The 16,584-nt window shown below is 41.0% G+C and overlaps 1 protein-coding gene across 2 annotated transcripts in view; it reads left to right on the top strand.

Annotated features, from left to right (window-relative positions):
* The window catches only part of ATXN7 (ataxin 7), a 106,429-nt gene extending 91,622 nt beyond the window's left edge, over window positions 1–14,807 (top strand). For both annotated transcript variants that reach the window (XM_063122059.1, XM_063122060.1), the window contains 5 exons: window positions 1,448–1,713; window positions 4,615–4,813; window positions 5,212–5,333; window positions 7,601–8,555; window positions 9,653–14,807. In XM_063122059.1, the coding sequence (XP_062978129.1) occupies window positions 1,448–1,713; window positions 4,615–4,813; window positions 5,212–5,333; window positions 7,601–8,555; window positions 9,653–9,670 (1,560 nt within the window). In that variant the 3' untranslated portion in view covers window positions 9,671–14,807. The remainder of the gene's footprint in view (window positions 1–1,447; window positions 1,714–4,614; window positions 4,814–5,211; window positions 5,334–7,600; window positions 8,556–9,652) is intronic.
* Window positions 14,808–16,584: the final 1,777 nt, after the last annotated feature.

The following is a 16,584-nucleotide window of genomic DNA, read 5'->3' as shown; positions in this document are numbered from 1 at the left end:
TCAGGTCCAGATTGTAATGGACAAGACACTTCAAAGTTTTCATCAAAGTGTATTCCGACAGCACAGGCATTTCTATAGGGTTGCTTATCGGAATGCCTGGAGTCTAAATACAACCCAATACGCTCTCTCCCTTACCCCCCACTTTTTGAAAGATTGGGGGCACCCAAAAGGCTTGGCAAAATAGGAGTTCTGCTTACATAAGACTTTTTTGAGATGGGAAAGTAAGGAAATTCTGATGAGAAAATTTAGGTGCTGGGATTTCTATTATAAAATAAAACATATGAAATGATAACAATTTTAAGCAATCCCAGTCCAGAAATAAATGTGAGAAATGTATTCTTAGCATTGCCTCAACCCACTTACCAAGCTAATACTGTACCTGTCCTTGCTTTTCTTATTACCTTAGATAATTGGCAACTTTGAATCTGTAATTGGAATTGAATTGAGTACTTTGGGGGTACTTATAGCAATACATTGCAAAATAATTGTTTGCAGTCTGCTCCCTTTGATTGTTGTGCATAACTGCTGCATTGTCAACAGAGGGAGCAACAGCTAATGTAATTTAGCAAATGACATCTCTGTGCCTAAGGGAATATTAATAATGTTTAACGAATTGTACCATTACAGTATTTACATTGGTCAAATTCTATATTTACAAATTTCATAAGCACTGCAGGAATTCCGTGCATGATCAAATGTTAATGCTTGAACAGTATATATAATCAGTACATATAATTAGTACCCTATATACTGAATTTCATTTATGGGATGAGAAGCTGCATTGGGATAATTTGAGTTTAATGCCCACTTTTGATACCTTTACAATGTCAGATGCAGACATAACATATGCAGTTTGCAGGTATGTTTTGAGGTTTGTCATAGGTCACTAGAGGCCAATACACATATGAAACTTGAGATCTGATCATCTGTAGTGAAGCAGTGAAATATTCTCTTCCCCATTTTTTGTCTCTCCATATCCCCTGTATTCTTTCTTTCTTCCAAACCTGGCCTCTGAGAATTAGACAGAGATTCCTCCTGGCCAGATCTCCCTAGTTCTCCCGATGCGACTTCATTTAGCACCAACTCCAAACCCCAGTGTAACCTAGAGAACTTTATAAACTGACAATGTCCTATGAAGCTACATGCCTAGATTGAGGTCTTTAGTAACTGGGAAATACAGATTTGCTTGCATAGTGGGTAACCTACTCTCTGTCTTGTCTACTGCTCTGTTGCTCCTAATCCACAACACCAAATAAATAATTATATCTCATATGTTCTCCTTTCGTAAAAGCGAAAAGAATAAACTCCAGGACTTGAGAAAGCTCCTCATTAGTAGATTGTCTGGATAATAATAATTTTCTTTGAGGGCTTGTTTCATATATATTACATGATTAATTTCCACAGTTCGTCTTCAACCTGGAGTAATCTGTTGTCTTTTAATTTGCAGGCACATTCCCTAACTCAACGGAGAGCTGTACAGGGTCGGAGGAAGCGATTTGATTTATTACTAGCTGAGCACAAAAGCAAAACCAGGGAAAAAGAATTACTCCGCCATTTGGATCATCATCAGCAGATACCCCCTCTCAGGGAACCACATCCCTCACCTTCAAGAACTTCCCAGGAGCTGCACCAAAATTCTCATGGAGTTATTCCTGCAGAATCAAAGCCTTTAGTACCTAATAAACCCAAACCTCACACCCCCAGTCTTCCAAGGTAAGTAAGATATGAATATCAGCTGGGTGGACTGGCACTCTTTTAATTATAAATTAGTGATGTTTTGCATCATGACAGGCACATACTCGCTTATCCAGTCCACCTGCTCCATTTGTGTCAGTCAAACAACACCACTTCTCCCATTTAAAGTACTTTCAACCTCACTATCTGCACTGGCCCATGCTGCAGCCTGATATTTGAATTTGAATTTACATTCTGCAAAGGACATACTTTACAGCTTTTATCATCATGATTTCAGTCTCCCCAACATTGATGACAGTGTAACATGCTTTGATTGTTGCACTCCAACAAGCACTTGGTAGATGTAAATCCATTCTGCTTATGAAGTTTAGCACATTAACAAGTTAATGAAGATGAATGATCACACCACCTAGATGTTTTCAGGGTAATGGTGCAGCCTTGGATGGAAGTGCCAAGTAATTGGGGGTGGATGGGTTGTCAATGCCAGGCTCCACTCTGTGTAGCCTTTTATGAATTTGCGACCAGGAGTGACCATGTGCCTCTATATAAGAGGTGAGAAACATGTACATGGCCTTTGGCCTTCCTTATGATTTCTTAAATCAACACATTGTGTAAGCAGTAAGCTTTCCAGGCAACCATTGAGGAAAGACTGTTAAGCAAATGTGCAAAGGAAGAGGAAGGCTTGAATGCATCAGAGGCTGAGTATTGTCCATAAGAGCCATGCTAGACCAGACCAGTGGTCCATCTAGTCCAGCACTCTGTTCACACATTGGCCAACCAACTGTTGACCAGGAACCCACAAACAGGACATGGGTGAAATACGGGTCCAACTTATGGCTGATTAACAAGGTTGTTTTTCTGCTGTATTTTCTGTATATGAAAATTCTCTGGGTATTGCAATCTGATAGAGAAAGGTGTGAGCAAACAGTACACAGATACACTTCGTACCACATCCCACAACCCACACAACAGTGAACAAATCCATGCCAATGAACAATCATATGGGGACCACTTAGTGACAAATAGGACCATGTGAAACAACTTTAGGGTGGATTCCTGCATTGAGCAGGAGTTGGACTCGATGGCCTTGTAGGCCCCTTCCAACTCTGTTATTCTATGATTCTACGATCTCTCAATGACTGATCTAGATTTTTGTGGGGAGGGGGAGGGTTTAGCATATAATAAACTATTGCCCTTGTGGTTAAATCTTTAAAAAGAGACCTAATAGGGTACTAACAGTTGTTGCTAGATCATGTTTTAGTTCATTTAAAAATGTATTTTAACATGCAATTATTATTATTATTATTATTATTATTATTATTATTTATTTATTTATTTATATAGCATAGGGACTTCCTGTGAGAAATAAATAGCATAATTACTGATAGTTTATAAATTTTCAGTTTAAATTTTTCTCATGAAAAGCAGGAATTCAAAATGTTTAAGAACTGGCCTTTAGGCGGGAACCACGTGCACATGCGCAGTAGCGTTAGGGGGGTGGTTCCTGCCTAAAACGTTATACTAAGCTATTGGAGGTTCTGGTTCGGGTCTAAGCCCGGGCGTGATGCATAGAGACCACGAAGAAGAATCTGTTCGCCTTCCTGTTTTGTCCTCGCAGTCCTCCTGTGGTATAGGTTAGGCTGAGAGGGAGTTACTAGTTGAGTAGGGATTTGAAACTAGGTCTCCCTAATCCTTGTCTTACACTAGACTGGCTCTCCTTCCTGGTTTCTTCCTCTGTACTATTGCTATTGTAGTAGGGTCCTATTGGTTTTTCTTTGGGGTGTAATTTTACAGTTCACCTGGTTACTCCTTGCTCGGGAGGGTTGTACACATGTCTTCTATTAGCTTAACTCAGCATCCAAGGCCTTCCCTCCGGTGCGTCCTCCGAGGGAAGTTCAGAGGGTAGCAAGAACAAAGAAGGCCTTCTTGGTGTCCCCCCACCCCCACCCTTGCAGTTATGGAATAATCTCTGATGTGTCCTGCCTGATGCCAACATTGTCATCTTTTCAACACCAGGTTAAAGCTGCCCTCTTCTCTCAGGCATTTGACAGCATACAATGAGTCTTAAATTAGCCCTTTGATCGTCTTTGGCTGGTGGTTTAACAAATTGTACTTAGATATGGTTTTATGTAAATGGCTTTCTCTTTATACTTTGTATAATGCGTTTTAATGGCTCTTAATTTTTGTGACTCACCCAGAGAGCTTCAGCTATGGGGCAGTATTGAAATGGAATGAATGAATGAATGACTAAGTGATAAATTCTGCTTAAAAAGAAATGGTCAGAGAAACCATAGAGCCACAATGGTTATTAGCTAGCGTTTTTATGAGGGAAATGTATACACACTTGTGCGCACACACGCATCCTCCAAGAAGATCAAGGCAATATATATGGCCTCTTTCCACAACACCTCCCCGCCCCAGTCAAGTAGGTTAGGCTGAGAGTGAATGACTGGGCCAAGTTCATCTGCTGAGCTTCATAGCTGAATAAGGATGTGAACTTGGGTGTCTGAGTCCTAGTCAGCCTACTATCTCAATGCAGGTTCCCCCTTCATCACAGTACTTAATGCCTTTGACTGCTAGAAAAGGTAGAAAGGAGTGAGACGGGATGATTCTCTCCATACACTCTGCTCTGCCTTTATTTATTATAAAGTAGCCTGGATAGGCTACTTATCTAGAACCCAGTAGGGAAATACTAAAATTGCTTATTTCTCACTCTGCTATTGGATTGGTCTGAAAACTCATTGGCCATTTCCAATGAGTTTCATTTTGCCATACATACAACCCTGGTTTAACCATTACTTTGTTTATAAGTTTCCTATGAAATGCTTATGTGTAAAAATGCATCTAATACCATTTTTAAGCAACGTGATAAATCAGTCCTTAATATTGCATTTATTCAATTATTCCTCCTTCATGAAGGCCTCCAGGCTGTCCGGCCCAACACAGTGGGAACGCCCCTAGTGAGTCTCCATCAGTCCATGAATCTCCACATGCTCCCCTGCCCGCAGCTGAGCCAGCATCTCGGTTATCCAGTGACGAGGGAGAATGTGATGAAAAAGAAGAGCCTGTTGAAAAACTGGATTGTCTTTATTCAGATCATCATCCTCAACCAGCTGCTGTACGTTTCAAGTTATACTTTCTTAAGAGAGGGGCTGTTTTGTGTTTCAGATTTGTGAATTAGCAGCAGTTTTCTCATGCTGCTAAATACTGGGCACTGAGTTTGGTCATGGTTGCTGTAGTAGATGTTACATTATTCTGTGGCACAATAGGCTGTTTTGAGAATCCAGCGATATGCTGAAAGAGATTCCAAAAGCCTCCATTGAGCACTAGTATTCTAAAGGGAAATAAGATTTCCTATCAGCAGGCTGGCTCTACTGGTATAGCGACATATGTAACATATTCACTGGAATGAACACTTAGGACTTCCCCACCACCACCATGTTCTTTTATTGCAACTGTTATGTCCGTCTGTCCAGTTAGGAAAATTATTAATGTGAATATTCCTCCTTTCCACAGTTTTGCACATTTGGTAGTCGACAAATTGGAAGAGGTTACTACGTGTTTGATAAACGATGGAACCATATCCGATGTGCACTTAATGTCATGGTGGACAAGCATCTTAACTCGCAGATGTGGAAGTGAGTAGAAACTGAACAGACTGTAATCTCTCTCTCTCTCTCTTATTAAGTACATTCCATGGTACAAAGCCTTATATCATGAACAATATCTATAAAATTCAACAATCGGTCAATAAGCTGTTCATAAACAAACTTTCCAAACAGGTAACTGGCAAACGTAATTATAAATTAGAATGAGACTGTCCCAGTACTTTGAAACATTAATCTAGCAGTAACATACAACTGCTCAGTTATGATTAGCGAAGCAAAGTCCAGAGTATAGCCAGTACTATCATTAATCCCAGGAGCCAAGTTCCTTGAGTGCCCAGTCACAAACTCCACAGCTATCTTACACCAAGCACAATCAAAGGTAGTTTAGGCTGCATCTTCAAATACCATTGTTTCCCATGGAAAAAAACACAGGAATTTCATGTTACACATGCTTTAAAAAAGGATAGTTCTCCATAAATAGCTGTGTCTTCAAGGGCTGCAACAGGAAGTCGTTCACATTACAGCTATTGGATGACACGGTGGGGTGGGGGTGGGGGCAGGGGGAAGTAATCCACTTCCCTAATTGTCAACAGTATTAAATACTGAGAACATGGGGAAAGGGTCCTCGTGTGGGTTTTGTGAGATTTGATCATATCCATGTCACAAGTCTTAATTTCTGCAGAAGGGGAATTTACAAGCTCAAAACAGTAGCCTTGTAACTTGTAGGAAGGTAAAGAGTGGAATACCAGAAGCTGCTCAAATTACGCCTTTTTCATATCTGATGTATGCTTTATTTTTAATTTCATTGATAAGCTGGCAGGTGTGCGAATGAAATATCCAGCCATAGCTGCTCCACTAAATAAGCAATGTTCATTCATTGGTCATTTAAATATCAACATTCTTTGACCCCTCAACAAAGGGAGTGGGAGAGGAAGAGAGAGAGAGAGGGAGAGAGAAAGAATGGGAATTCAGGAGTGGCAGGAAAGGAGAAACAGATACAAAGCCATGTTACTAAGGAATGACAGTGTCCATATCCATGCCAACTATAGCTCCTAGACAATCAGTATTATATTTTATTAATAATTTCTAAAACGAGCATTAGAAGAAGCCACTAAATGATGTGCAGCAATAACTTAAAAGATACATAGGCAGTATGTCTAGAGAGTTTGCTTTCATATAGGGGAAGCATATGACTAATAGCCATGGCCAAGCATACTTTTAAAGAGAGAAGAAATCCCAATGATGTGTGCTAGGTTTCTCAAAATAAGTGGTAAGGAACGGCAATCATCTACAAGGTCACAATGGAATAACAATTCATCTTCAGTTCAGCATATAAGCAAAGTAATCAAGGACTATTTGAATGAATTTTAAAAGGTGCTACTGGTATACCTCATTTTTACGTGTTTTTGTTTTCACACACAAAATAAAGTCGCAAAATGCCTTTTCTCTTGCAGTTAATTATGGATGGTTTCTAAACATTATTAGCAGCTTCTAAATTAATGGAAGTGATTCATGATTTTCTGGACACATCTGGTATAATGATTGTTGCAAGTGTTCATCCCATCCAAAGTGCCAGCTGGAGATCCACCCAGCACGACGGCTGGGCACCTTTGTCGCTTGCGCTGCCACCTCAAGTCGGGGCTGCTTCGCCTGTGCCGTGTCTCTCCCTATGGCGGAAGGCTCAGCGGGGCCCAACTGAGGTGATGGCTGAAGGAGCCAGGGCCTCAGTCAGCTCCAGTGTGGGACGGCACACCGCGTGCATCATCCGTGTGGCCCGTGAGCAGACTTGGCCAGTGCTGGGAGGAGCAGTACGAGACAGGTTCCCCCACTGCCCACATCTGTGATCAAATATAATAGCTGAGGTTGCAGAGTGCATCCCAGCCGGTCTCCACAGGCTAGATGGGGAAGCTCTGTGGATTGGATTAGGCCCACAGGCTGGAGGTTCCCCCATCTCTGTTCTAAATCTGGAAGACGTGCCACATGCACAACACCAAGCAAATAGGATAGGCGTTGATCTCCAGCTTGAAAGAAGGAGGCGATGGAACACTCCTTGTGTTCCTCAAAATTCAGTACCTCGGTGTTTTAAGCAAGGAGAGTGCAAACCTTGGTTAAACTAGGTGGCTTCTTCGAGTGGCCTTATCTGTTCGTGATACCCTCTTGTATAGGGTATAGGCTTTGTGTCTGTAATCACAAACCTTGTCTGTCTCTCTCTGTTAAAATATTTCATTTATTTTTATAACGTGAGCAAAGTGGAATTATCTGCGAAGCATGTTACCTGATTTTTTTCTGCCCTCTAGGAAAATTCCTCCAGCGACAAGCAACACTGCATCCGTACGTGCTCCACACCGGACAAACTCCACACCTGTGTCACAGTACGGCACCAGCACGACAGGTTTTCTCTTACCCACCACCACAGCTATGTCCTCACCCGTGCTCGTGTCTCCTTCCTGTTTATCTCTTAGTGGTAAATCGGTACCATCCCATGGGACTACGCTAAATGCCAACCCTGCTAGTTTTGGTGCAGCAGAACCTGCCTGCAGTATGCAATCAAGACAAGTGTCTACATCCCCTTCAACACCTCCAGTGCTTTCCTCAGTACCTTCGCCCCTGTCCAGCAAACCTCAGAAATTAAAATCCAGCAAGTCTTTTAAGCCTAAGGAACCTTCCGCTAGCAGCGCCAACTGTAACAGTACCAGTAGCAACAGCAGTAGCGGCAGCTCAGGAAAGAAGCGTAAGAACAGTTCCGCGCTGCCAGTACCTTCTTCTCATTCCACCGAGTCCTTTAGGAAAAACTGTGTGGTTAACTCTGGAAACTCTGGGGCTTCTTATCACTCGCCTGTGATGTCTTCATCCCACAGTGTTGGCTTCAATTGTATGACTAGTAAAGCTAACTCCGTTAGCCTCAAACACGACCAATCAGGGAGGGGCCCTCCAACCGGGAGCCCTGCGGAATCGATAAAAAGAATGAGCGTGATGGTGAACAGTGGCGATTCCACTCTCTCGCTGGGGCCGTTCATTCACCAGTCTAGCGAACTGACGGTAAACTCACATAGCGGGTTTTCACATTCGCATCCTTCCCTAGATAAATTCATAGGAAAGAAAAGAAAGTGCTCGCCTGGTTCAAGCAGCATAAACAGCAGCAGCAAAGCAAACAAGGTTGCCAAATTGCCGCCGGTGAACAACATTCACACAAAACATGCCGGTGCAATCCCAGGGACGCAAGGTCTGATGAACAATTCTATCCTTCATCAGGTATGAACTCTTTACTTGGGCCAGATGTATGTGCAGGTTAATGGCTGTGACAAATGCTCATTCTGAGTGCAACTTGTATTTGTATATTGGAGATACTCTTCGTCTTGCCTGAGAAGGAGATGCTGCATATCTTGGTTATAGATTTTATGTGTGGTTTATTTATTTATTTTAAAGGTAATAAGATCGTTGATTTTAGAAGCGTCATTCTGTTCCACCTGTTGGAACTTTTTGAATTGTCAACAGATAGCGTAGAATCCCGCCGTTCGGAAATAGTACGGCCCACCAAGAATCATTCGCATATCCTGTAGGGCTTTTCTCTTGTCAGCTACAGAAAGGCACCGATTCCTGTGTAGTTTGGGACTTTTCCCTCTCACAGCCAGCAACAGCTGCCGCATTGGGCTTTGAACCACAAGCTGTTTGGAAGTGGTTAGGTATGCCATTGAAATCAACTCTCGTGCATAACTTTGTGCTAACCTCTTAAGGATTTCAGGGAGTTTCAAGACCACTTGGCCCGTTCTAGGCTTTATATCATCAGTGAGTTATCTTACTACATTTTAGAAACTGTTGCACAAACCAAGAAAGGTGTTGTTCTTGTTTTTGTTGTTGTTACTGAGCATCCGTAGTCCCCTAGTTAGTAATTCCCAAATAGAATATCAATTCAGTAACCAGAAGCAGTCTGCCTGCTTGAGATTGAGTATGTTGCGGATTTTGGGTTTGACAGCAGTAAACCACAGTGAAGTAAGTGGAGGATAACTTCTGGCCCGGGGAATAGGATTGGCCAATGAACAAAGTCATATTCTATTGATCAGTAAACTTTTAAAAGTTTAGAAGCCATCTTGACAACTATTTTCTTTTACCTAACCAAAACGGGTCAAGTAGATTCTTTCTGACTGTTGTCGCAACAAAAATCCTGTACAAAAACATTCAAGTGATGATCAAATGGGGAAACGTTTTTAAAAATTCACTCTCCCTAAGAGACAAGACATTTGGCTGTTACCTGCTGGATATCGCCAAAGCATGTTTTTGGTATAGCTTTACTACTTGAACCACTTATTTATTTATTTGTGTTCTTTTTTCTTTCCCCATTTGTGTAAAAGCCAAAGGCTCGTCCTTAACAGTTGACAGTACCATGGTAGAACTGGATTATGTTCACTACAAGCGGGGGGAAAAATCTCCACCTGGAAATTCTGGACTCCAAGATGCCTTTTGAGTTCTCCCAGCTTCCCACAGTCCTCAGGTGTGGAAATCTACTGGACTGTCACGCAATCAAGGAGTTTCCCTGAAGCCATGTCTGTAGCAGTGAAGCTTGGAAATGGACACTGGATTGCCGTTCAGCCACAGGATTGTCCCTATCAGTGTTACCAGTGGTCTGGACTGCTTGCTACAAATCCCTGTGAGCTATTACTTACAGGAGTACATCCTTTTGCCACTATTTGATCTAGATTGGTTGGGCAAATCAACGTTTGGGGGAAAACATTACTGTGGACTTGTTTTTCTTTTCTTCTGATGGTGTCATAGGCATAACTAACCGCCACTCTGGCACTATCGAGTAGAAACCCCTCAATAAGGGGGCACAATGTGTTAGGCACAATAAATTAAAAAAAAAAAAGTCGCCCTCCAGAAGGGAATATGGCTTTAGTGTTTTATAGCAATGTTCCTTGATTGGAATGCAAAGATAGCACAATTTAGAAACCCAGTCTACATTTTGCCCAGCGTTTTGCAAGTAATTTGGGATAAGAAGCTGTCAGGAGTTCTTAAAAAAACAAACACAAATGTTTGTGGCCAGCATGCAAAAAGAGTCTTTAAATAGTGAAGATCACGTGGTACAGAACAATTTTATGGGCTTTCTCCACCAAGAACAGCTGCTTAATATCCTTCGTTCGTTGCAGTGGAGCTTGTGTGAGGCTCCTGTGCAAGGCCCATTGAAATGAATGGAGGTTGCACAGTGGCATTGTTTGCAGGAGGGCCTCTGCCTGCAAGATTTTGAATAAAAGTGCTTTGATTTTAAACAACCCACAGAAACCCAGATGCAAAACTCTCACATTCAAAATGGTGAATGACCTCTAAAACGATTCCCAAAGAATATATTTCTTGACCTATACTGTATGCCATAAGCCTTTGTTGTTTTTGGGAGGTGGGTGGGAAAAACAGAAAATGCCAATCTAAGTTGGTGGTACCATCCAACCTTTAAAAACACGCGCGCGCACTCCTATAAGACTGAGTCATAAATGTTTTTCTTGAGTAACTTTCTAGTAGGTTGATACAACCAAATTATTCACACAACCAAATTATCACCCCGTTTTCTAAAGTCCATGTTCAGATTTTCTGATGACTGCATTAAGTGCCAGTTCAGATTCTGAGCTCAGTGTTAAATGCATCCCATCCTGTGAGCAAAGGGGGAGTATTTTAAACCTGTCATCCAATCCCAAATCGTCATTTTATTTCTATGAGAAAAAAAAATATTTTGGAAAGTAAAATCCTCAGAAGGGCTTTAATATTATCATTTGATCTGGTTGATTGTTCAAGTGAATCTTGAAATAAAACTCGGAATTTTACCCATTTTAAGTGGAAGAAAATGTATAAACCCAAACCATAGCACATAATCCACGGGGAGCTTTCCTTTTTCAAGTCTACAAAAATGCACTTCCTGTCTATTTTAATGGAGTGTATGTTGGATTGTGGATTCAGACAGCCATTTCCTTTCCAATGAGAACTCAGTTTTACAATCATCAGGTGAGGTTAGATTGTCTGAAGGTGTCAACTAGCTACAGTTTTGATTTCAGCCTGCTAGATTTTAAGAGCTTCTTAAAGGAGCATCTGTAGAATTCATTGCACCTTGGGACCCCATCAGATTCCTTCATTCACTTTCATTCCTACCACTTGATGACATCCATTGAGCTGGTCTGTGCAATCAAAATAAGTAATAGCTTAGTTAAATTGCACCGCATGTGCAGTGTGATTTCCATAATCACCGCCCAGTTGCAGCTCATCATGTTTTCTGAACTTGGGTGGCATGGGTTGTTGGAGGGAGAAACAACCTTCCAATAACCCACGGGCTATTGGAGGGTTGTTTTCCACCTCCAACGAGCCATACTGGCCAGGTTCGAAGACAACAAGTTGTGGCTGGGCAGCGCTTATGGAAATTGTGTTCAGTATGCATTGTGATTTCAATGAACTTTGTGGCTTATTTTGTTAATGTGAACCAGCCCATTGAAGAAGAAAACTCTGAATCTACCCTCCATAGGGCTTGTGCAGGAAAAGCTCTCAGTGGAATGACTGTGCCTGTAGACTTTTGCCTTAAAGGGGCACCAGATCTTGCTGAGATTAGACAATCTGAGCCTATCTAGTTCACACAGCCCAGCCTCTCTCTCCCTACTATGGTGGTGCATTTGCACATCAGGGATTCTAAAGCCGCCACAAGCAGCAGCTGCTTGAGGGGGGGCGGGTTGTTCGTTGGTTTTTACCTGTTGAGGTTTTCAAATCGACATGAAATTTGCTACTGAATTATCAAAAAGCAGCGAAGCAACAAGACTCTATGCAGACAATACTAAAAGCCTTGAATTCACAAAAGATCATGTGTTGGTTTTAAGCTAAAGAAAAATACTTTGGACAGTGATTATGCAAATATTAAAAATGACTGCATACTGAAGGGATGGGGAGTTTTGAACAACCCCTTCAGTTTATAGAGGATACTCTAAAATGTTATAAAAACCTCTTAATTGGCGTACTTGGGAAGCAGGAGGGGACAACCAAAGTAATGTATCTGCTCTGCAGAGAGAAAATCGACACAGGCTCCATCCCATGTGTTGGATATTTTCAATCACAAGTGCAATTTGGTTTTGATAGATTTACCTTCGAAGGCAGACAAATTTTTCATAAGTTAAACCTTAGTGGCTTTAAGTACTCAAAAACGTCTCTTTGTTTTATGAATATTATGTTGCTCTAAAAGCATCAAAGCAAGTCCCAGGCTCCTTAAAAAAAACGTTCAGATCTCTGTGGAACGTTCAGCATTTTACCACTGTGTTCAATTTATATGGGTTACAGCTACAAGCCCAATTCCCACTGAATGTCTGCATCACAAGCCACGTTGAAAGCAATGGGAGCGTCCCACACACACAGTCATGCTCTTGCACAAAGCCGGCTCAGTAGATTCAGTGTGGAATTGTGTCCTGTATCTGTCTGTTATGGCTTCTCATTTTAAAACATGCCATCAATAGATCAAGAGGACGTCTTAATTTATGCCTGCCCTCCAAGTGTAGACTTGCTTAACTATTATACAAACAATATTCCATTTTGGAGGCTTAGTAATGAATGGAGTAATTGTTTTTGAAGCTTTTATTGTCCGACAACATTCTTATTGTAAATAATTAAGGAAATTTCAAATTTAATTTATCTTGCAAGATTTGCAGTGACTGGGTTATTTCTTAGAAAGATTTTGGTATTAATTTAAGAGATACACTTTTTTATAGTCTTTCCAGCTTCTCATTATGACTCCTGCAGTTTTCTTAACCTAAAAAAAAATAAATTAAAATGTTGCAATGATGAACAAAGAATTATACAAAAATAATGAAACCCATACTTTTGTATCTTTATTTTGGAATTTCTTGCTCTATTATAAATATTGAAGTATCCCTATTTCAGAAGACATATTTTGTTAATTGATTGTACATATTTAAATATGTATTTTTGCACAGGTCTTTTTTTCTTATATCCAGTTTTGGTACAATTGAAAATCATCTAGTATTTATTAATTAAAAAGGAAAAAAAAGCAAATACCCTTTTTTTTATATAATTTGAAGTGGTTCACTGCCAAGCCAATAGTTAACATGCCTACTTTGCAGTTTTTAAGGGATGTCTCTGTTTGGGGAGTGGGGATGTGGGGAGCAGTGTCCCTTTTTAATGTCTTGGGAGTTGCTGGATACAAATGAAGGCTCTGACGTTGCAGCCCTGTGCCCACAGGCGCCACCCTTCCGAGTGAGGAGGCTGTGTGGTACTTGGGCTGCATATTGTTGGCCTGCTCTGGTATACATAGCGTTGCTTACTGTTGCCTGCGTCCCACAAGACTACATTTAGTTGCGATAGACTGCTTCGTTTTCTTTTTAGCATTTGTGTGTATGTGCCCACATGTGTGCACATTTGTGTGCGTCTTTATATGGTTTAAAACTAATGGAAAAACTGAAAGTGCCTGATTTATATATCTAGATTTTAAGCTTGGACTGTTTTTTAGACAGCTTCTCCTTTAAAGACTTGAATGTTCTGTTGAAAAAAAAAATGGAGCTTGCTTTTCCCACCTACATATAACTTTCCATTAATGAGAGTGAGAGGGGAAGGATTCAGGGGAATAAAGCAAACGATGAGACTGAAGCGAGTCCCCAGTTTGAAAATAATGCCAAGAGTTCTGGAGGTACCTTTCAAAAGGTAAATTCAAATAACTGTTGTAATGTTCAGTTAGGAATTTTTTTTTTAAAAAAAAAATACAGAATGTTGACATTATTTTGTATTATGGAAAAAAATAACGTTACCTCTCACAGCAATTTTACAAACTACTGACACAAGCTACCGACAACCTCTGCACACAACCCTCACTGAAATGAATGGGAGTTTTAAAGCAAAAGCACAACCCCCCCCCCCGTATTCATTCCAACGAGGATTGGATGGGAGAGGCGCTTGTGCTTGTAGGTGGCTTCATCACATCTTCCGGCAAGTTGTCTTCCGGCAAGAGTTATTATTGCCAAGGATTCTTTTAGTTCTGTCTTTTGGGGAATGGGGAAATTGTACGGTGAAGGGGATTGGACTTGAAAAGATGGTTCTGCTTCAGCAGAAAACCTGTTATTTTAAATGCTTTGTGCAAAATACCCTACTTTTTATGAAAGGTGATTATTGTTATTATTTTTTAATGAGCACTACATAATGTCAATGAGAATGTAGGCCATGGAAGCTTCTTGCTTTTGGAGTTGAGCCTGGCTCCATGGGGGGAGGGGGGGTAGAGGGGGGGAAGCAATCTCCTGTGTAAAATGTGTGAATAGTTTGATAATTTGTATACATATTCAAGAGCATCTGCTCAGAGCTGAACTTTTGTGTTGGCTGCTGTATAGTACATGAACAAATGTCATGGGATAGAAAAAAAATTACTTTGGATATTTAAAAGAAGAAAATAAATATATAGTCTATTTGTTTTGTAACAAGTTTCTGTAAATAAAATAATTTATACTATTTATAAGAAAAAAGTTGTGCTTTTGCTTCATGACCAGAAAATCCGCTTTTTAAATAAACATGTTTCTTAAAAAAAAAAAAAAAAAGACAATGCAATGATTAGAATGTCTTTAGGGGGTTGTATTTTATATTTCTGCTTCAAAATGAATATAAGCAAAAATTTGTCTGAGCCGAGGAAAAAGAAGTCACATTAGTTTCTGCTTGCAAATAACCCAGTCTGTGCCTGCAAGTCAAGTAGCTGCCTCCTTAACCACCTCTTCCGAGTAAACTCTGGAGGATTAAAGAACAAGAGAAGACCACAGTGGTTTGAACTGTGGCGTGCCTACGCTACAAGCCAAGGCCCAAGATAATGTTTATCTCTAGCCTGCCTTTACTTTCTGTAAGCATGTAAATGCCATTCCTACATGATTCTGGGGTGTGTATATAAGGGAGTTCATGGCATTAAGAGGCATAGCACAGGGAATAAATGCCTCTGCCCTCTCCCTGAGTTCTAGAGGACATGGAGGAGCTGTTAAGCCTCTCTGTGCCAGGATGGGACATATCCAGCTGTGATGAAAACATCTCAACGCGTCTGGCTGCCCACAAAACCCATCACGATTATGCCATTCATACAGGTTCTTTGAACTCAAGAAAGGGCAGTCATTTACCTACATTGCTCCATATTTTTAAAGGCATGGGAAGGAAGGAAGAGAACTTTGTGACAGTTTGCCATGAAGTAAAAGATGCCTCACCTGATTTGCAAGTTTTGGAGAAATTGTGGATGACCACTCCTGTCAAGGTGCCAAAACCTTGGCACCCATTTCTTGTGAGGCTGGGTTTTCAAAATTTTGCATTGAGACTTGCTTTAATGAACGTCACATTAAGAGAAACAATCTTTATGTGGTTGCCTACAAAAGCATGCTAGCTATACTAGCTATTTTTTGAGAATCTATGTTAATTTTTATTAGGGATACTATGAAACAGTTTGTACAAAGATCACAGCAACAGGATAGTGATCACATAAGAGCTTAGACTTGAACATTTCCACATCTTTACATATCAGAGGTATGACTTTTTGGTCCCAACGGCTGCATCGGGTTTTTGCTGGGGGGCCACAACCCTACACAAGAGTGCTTCAGAGGTTTGGCTTCTGCTTTGATCATATAAAACCAGCACTGACTACTAATCTGTTTGCAAAACCATCCAGGAATCGTGGCCGCTAGGCCCTCCTCCTTCCTCTAGTCCACTCTTGTTGAAAGATCCTGACAGCCCACACTCTTGTTACATCGTACTTTTTCAGGGGAAAAAATATTCTAGTAACCAGCTCGGGTTTCTGAAGCCCTCTTTCTAGCAAACATCCTCGAAGGAGCAGTCAGCACTTTGAAGGAGTGTTCAACTACTCTGTTTCCTGGAAAGCTTTAATAACAAGGCTTTTATGGCATGAAACATCGAGCCTGTTCCTAGAGTCTTTTCCCGTTTTTCCCCTCGAGGTGGGGAACTCCTTTTGCACCCCTGTAATAATAAAGACAGTAAAGCTTTCTCAAGCTACTTGATGAAACCTGCAGGGATGGTATCATTCATCCTGCATTGTGCAGAGGATGGAATTTGATGACTTCCATGATCCTTCCAGCTCTGATTCGAAGTGACCCAGGAAGCAGTAGTCACAGGAACATCTTATCTATCTAGTCATCCCTTAAGGACTGAGGCAGGCTAAAACACCCGAAGACTGAGAGGACTCCAAACTTTTGGGACCCATGAGCAAATATGAAAATTTGAGAAACTGCTGTAGGCACCACCACAAAATTCCTACCCAGCAGGACATCGCTTTGGCTTATCT

Source organism: Elgaria multicarinata, chromosome 3 (assembly GCF_023053635.1).
Source record: "Elgaria multicarinata webbii isolate HBS135686 ecotype San Diego chromosome 3, rElgMul1.1.pri, whole genome shotgun sequence".
NCBI classification, from domain to species: Eukaryota; Metazoa; Chordata; class Lepidosauria; order Squamata; family Anguidae; genus Elgaria; species Elgaria multicarinata.
Note: the sequence above shows the minus strand (reverse complement) of the source record. Positions and strands in the feature narration are given on the sequence as shown.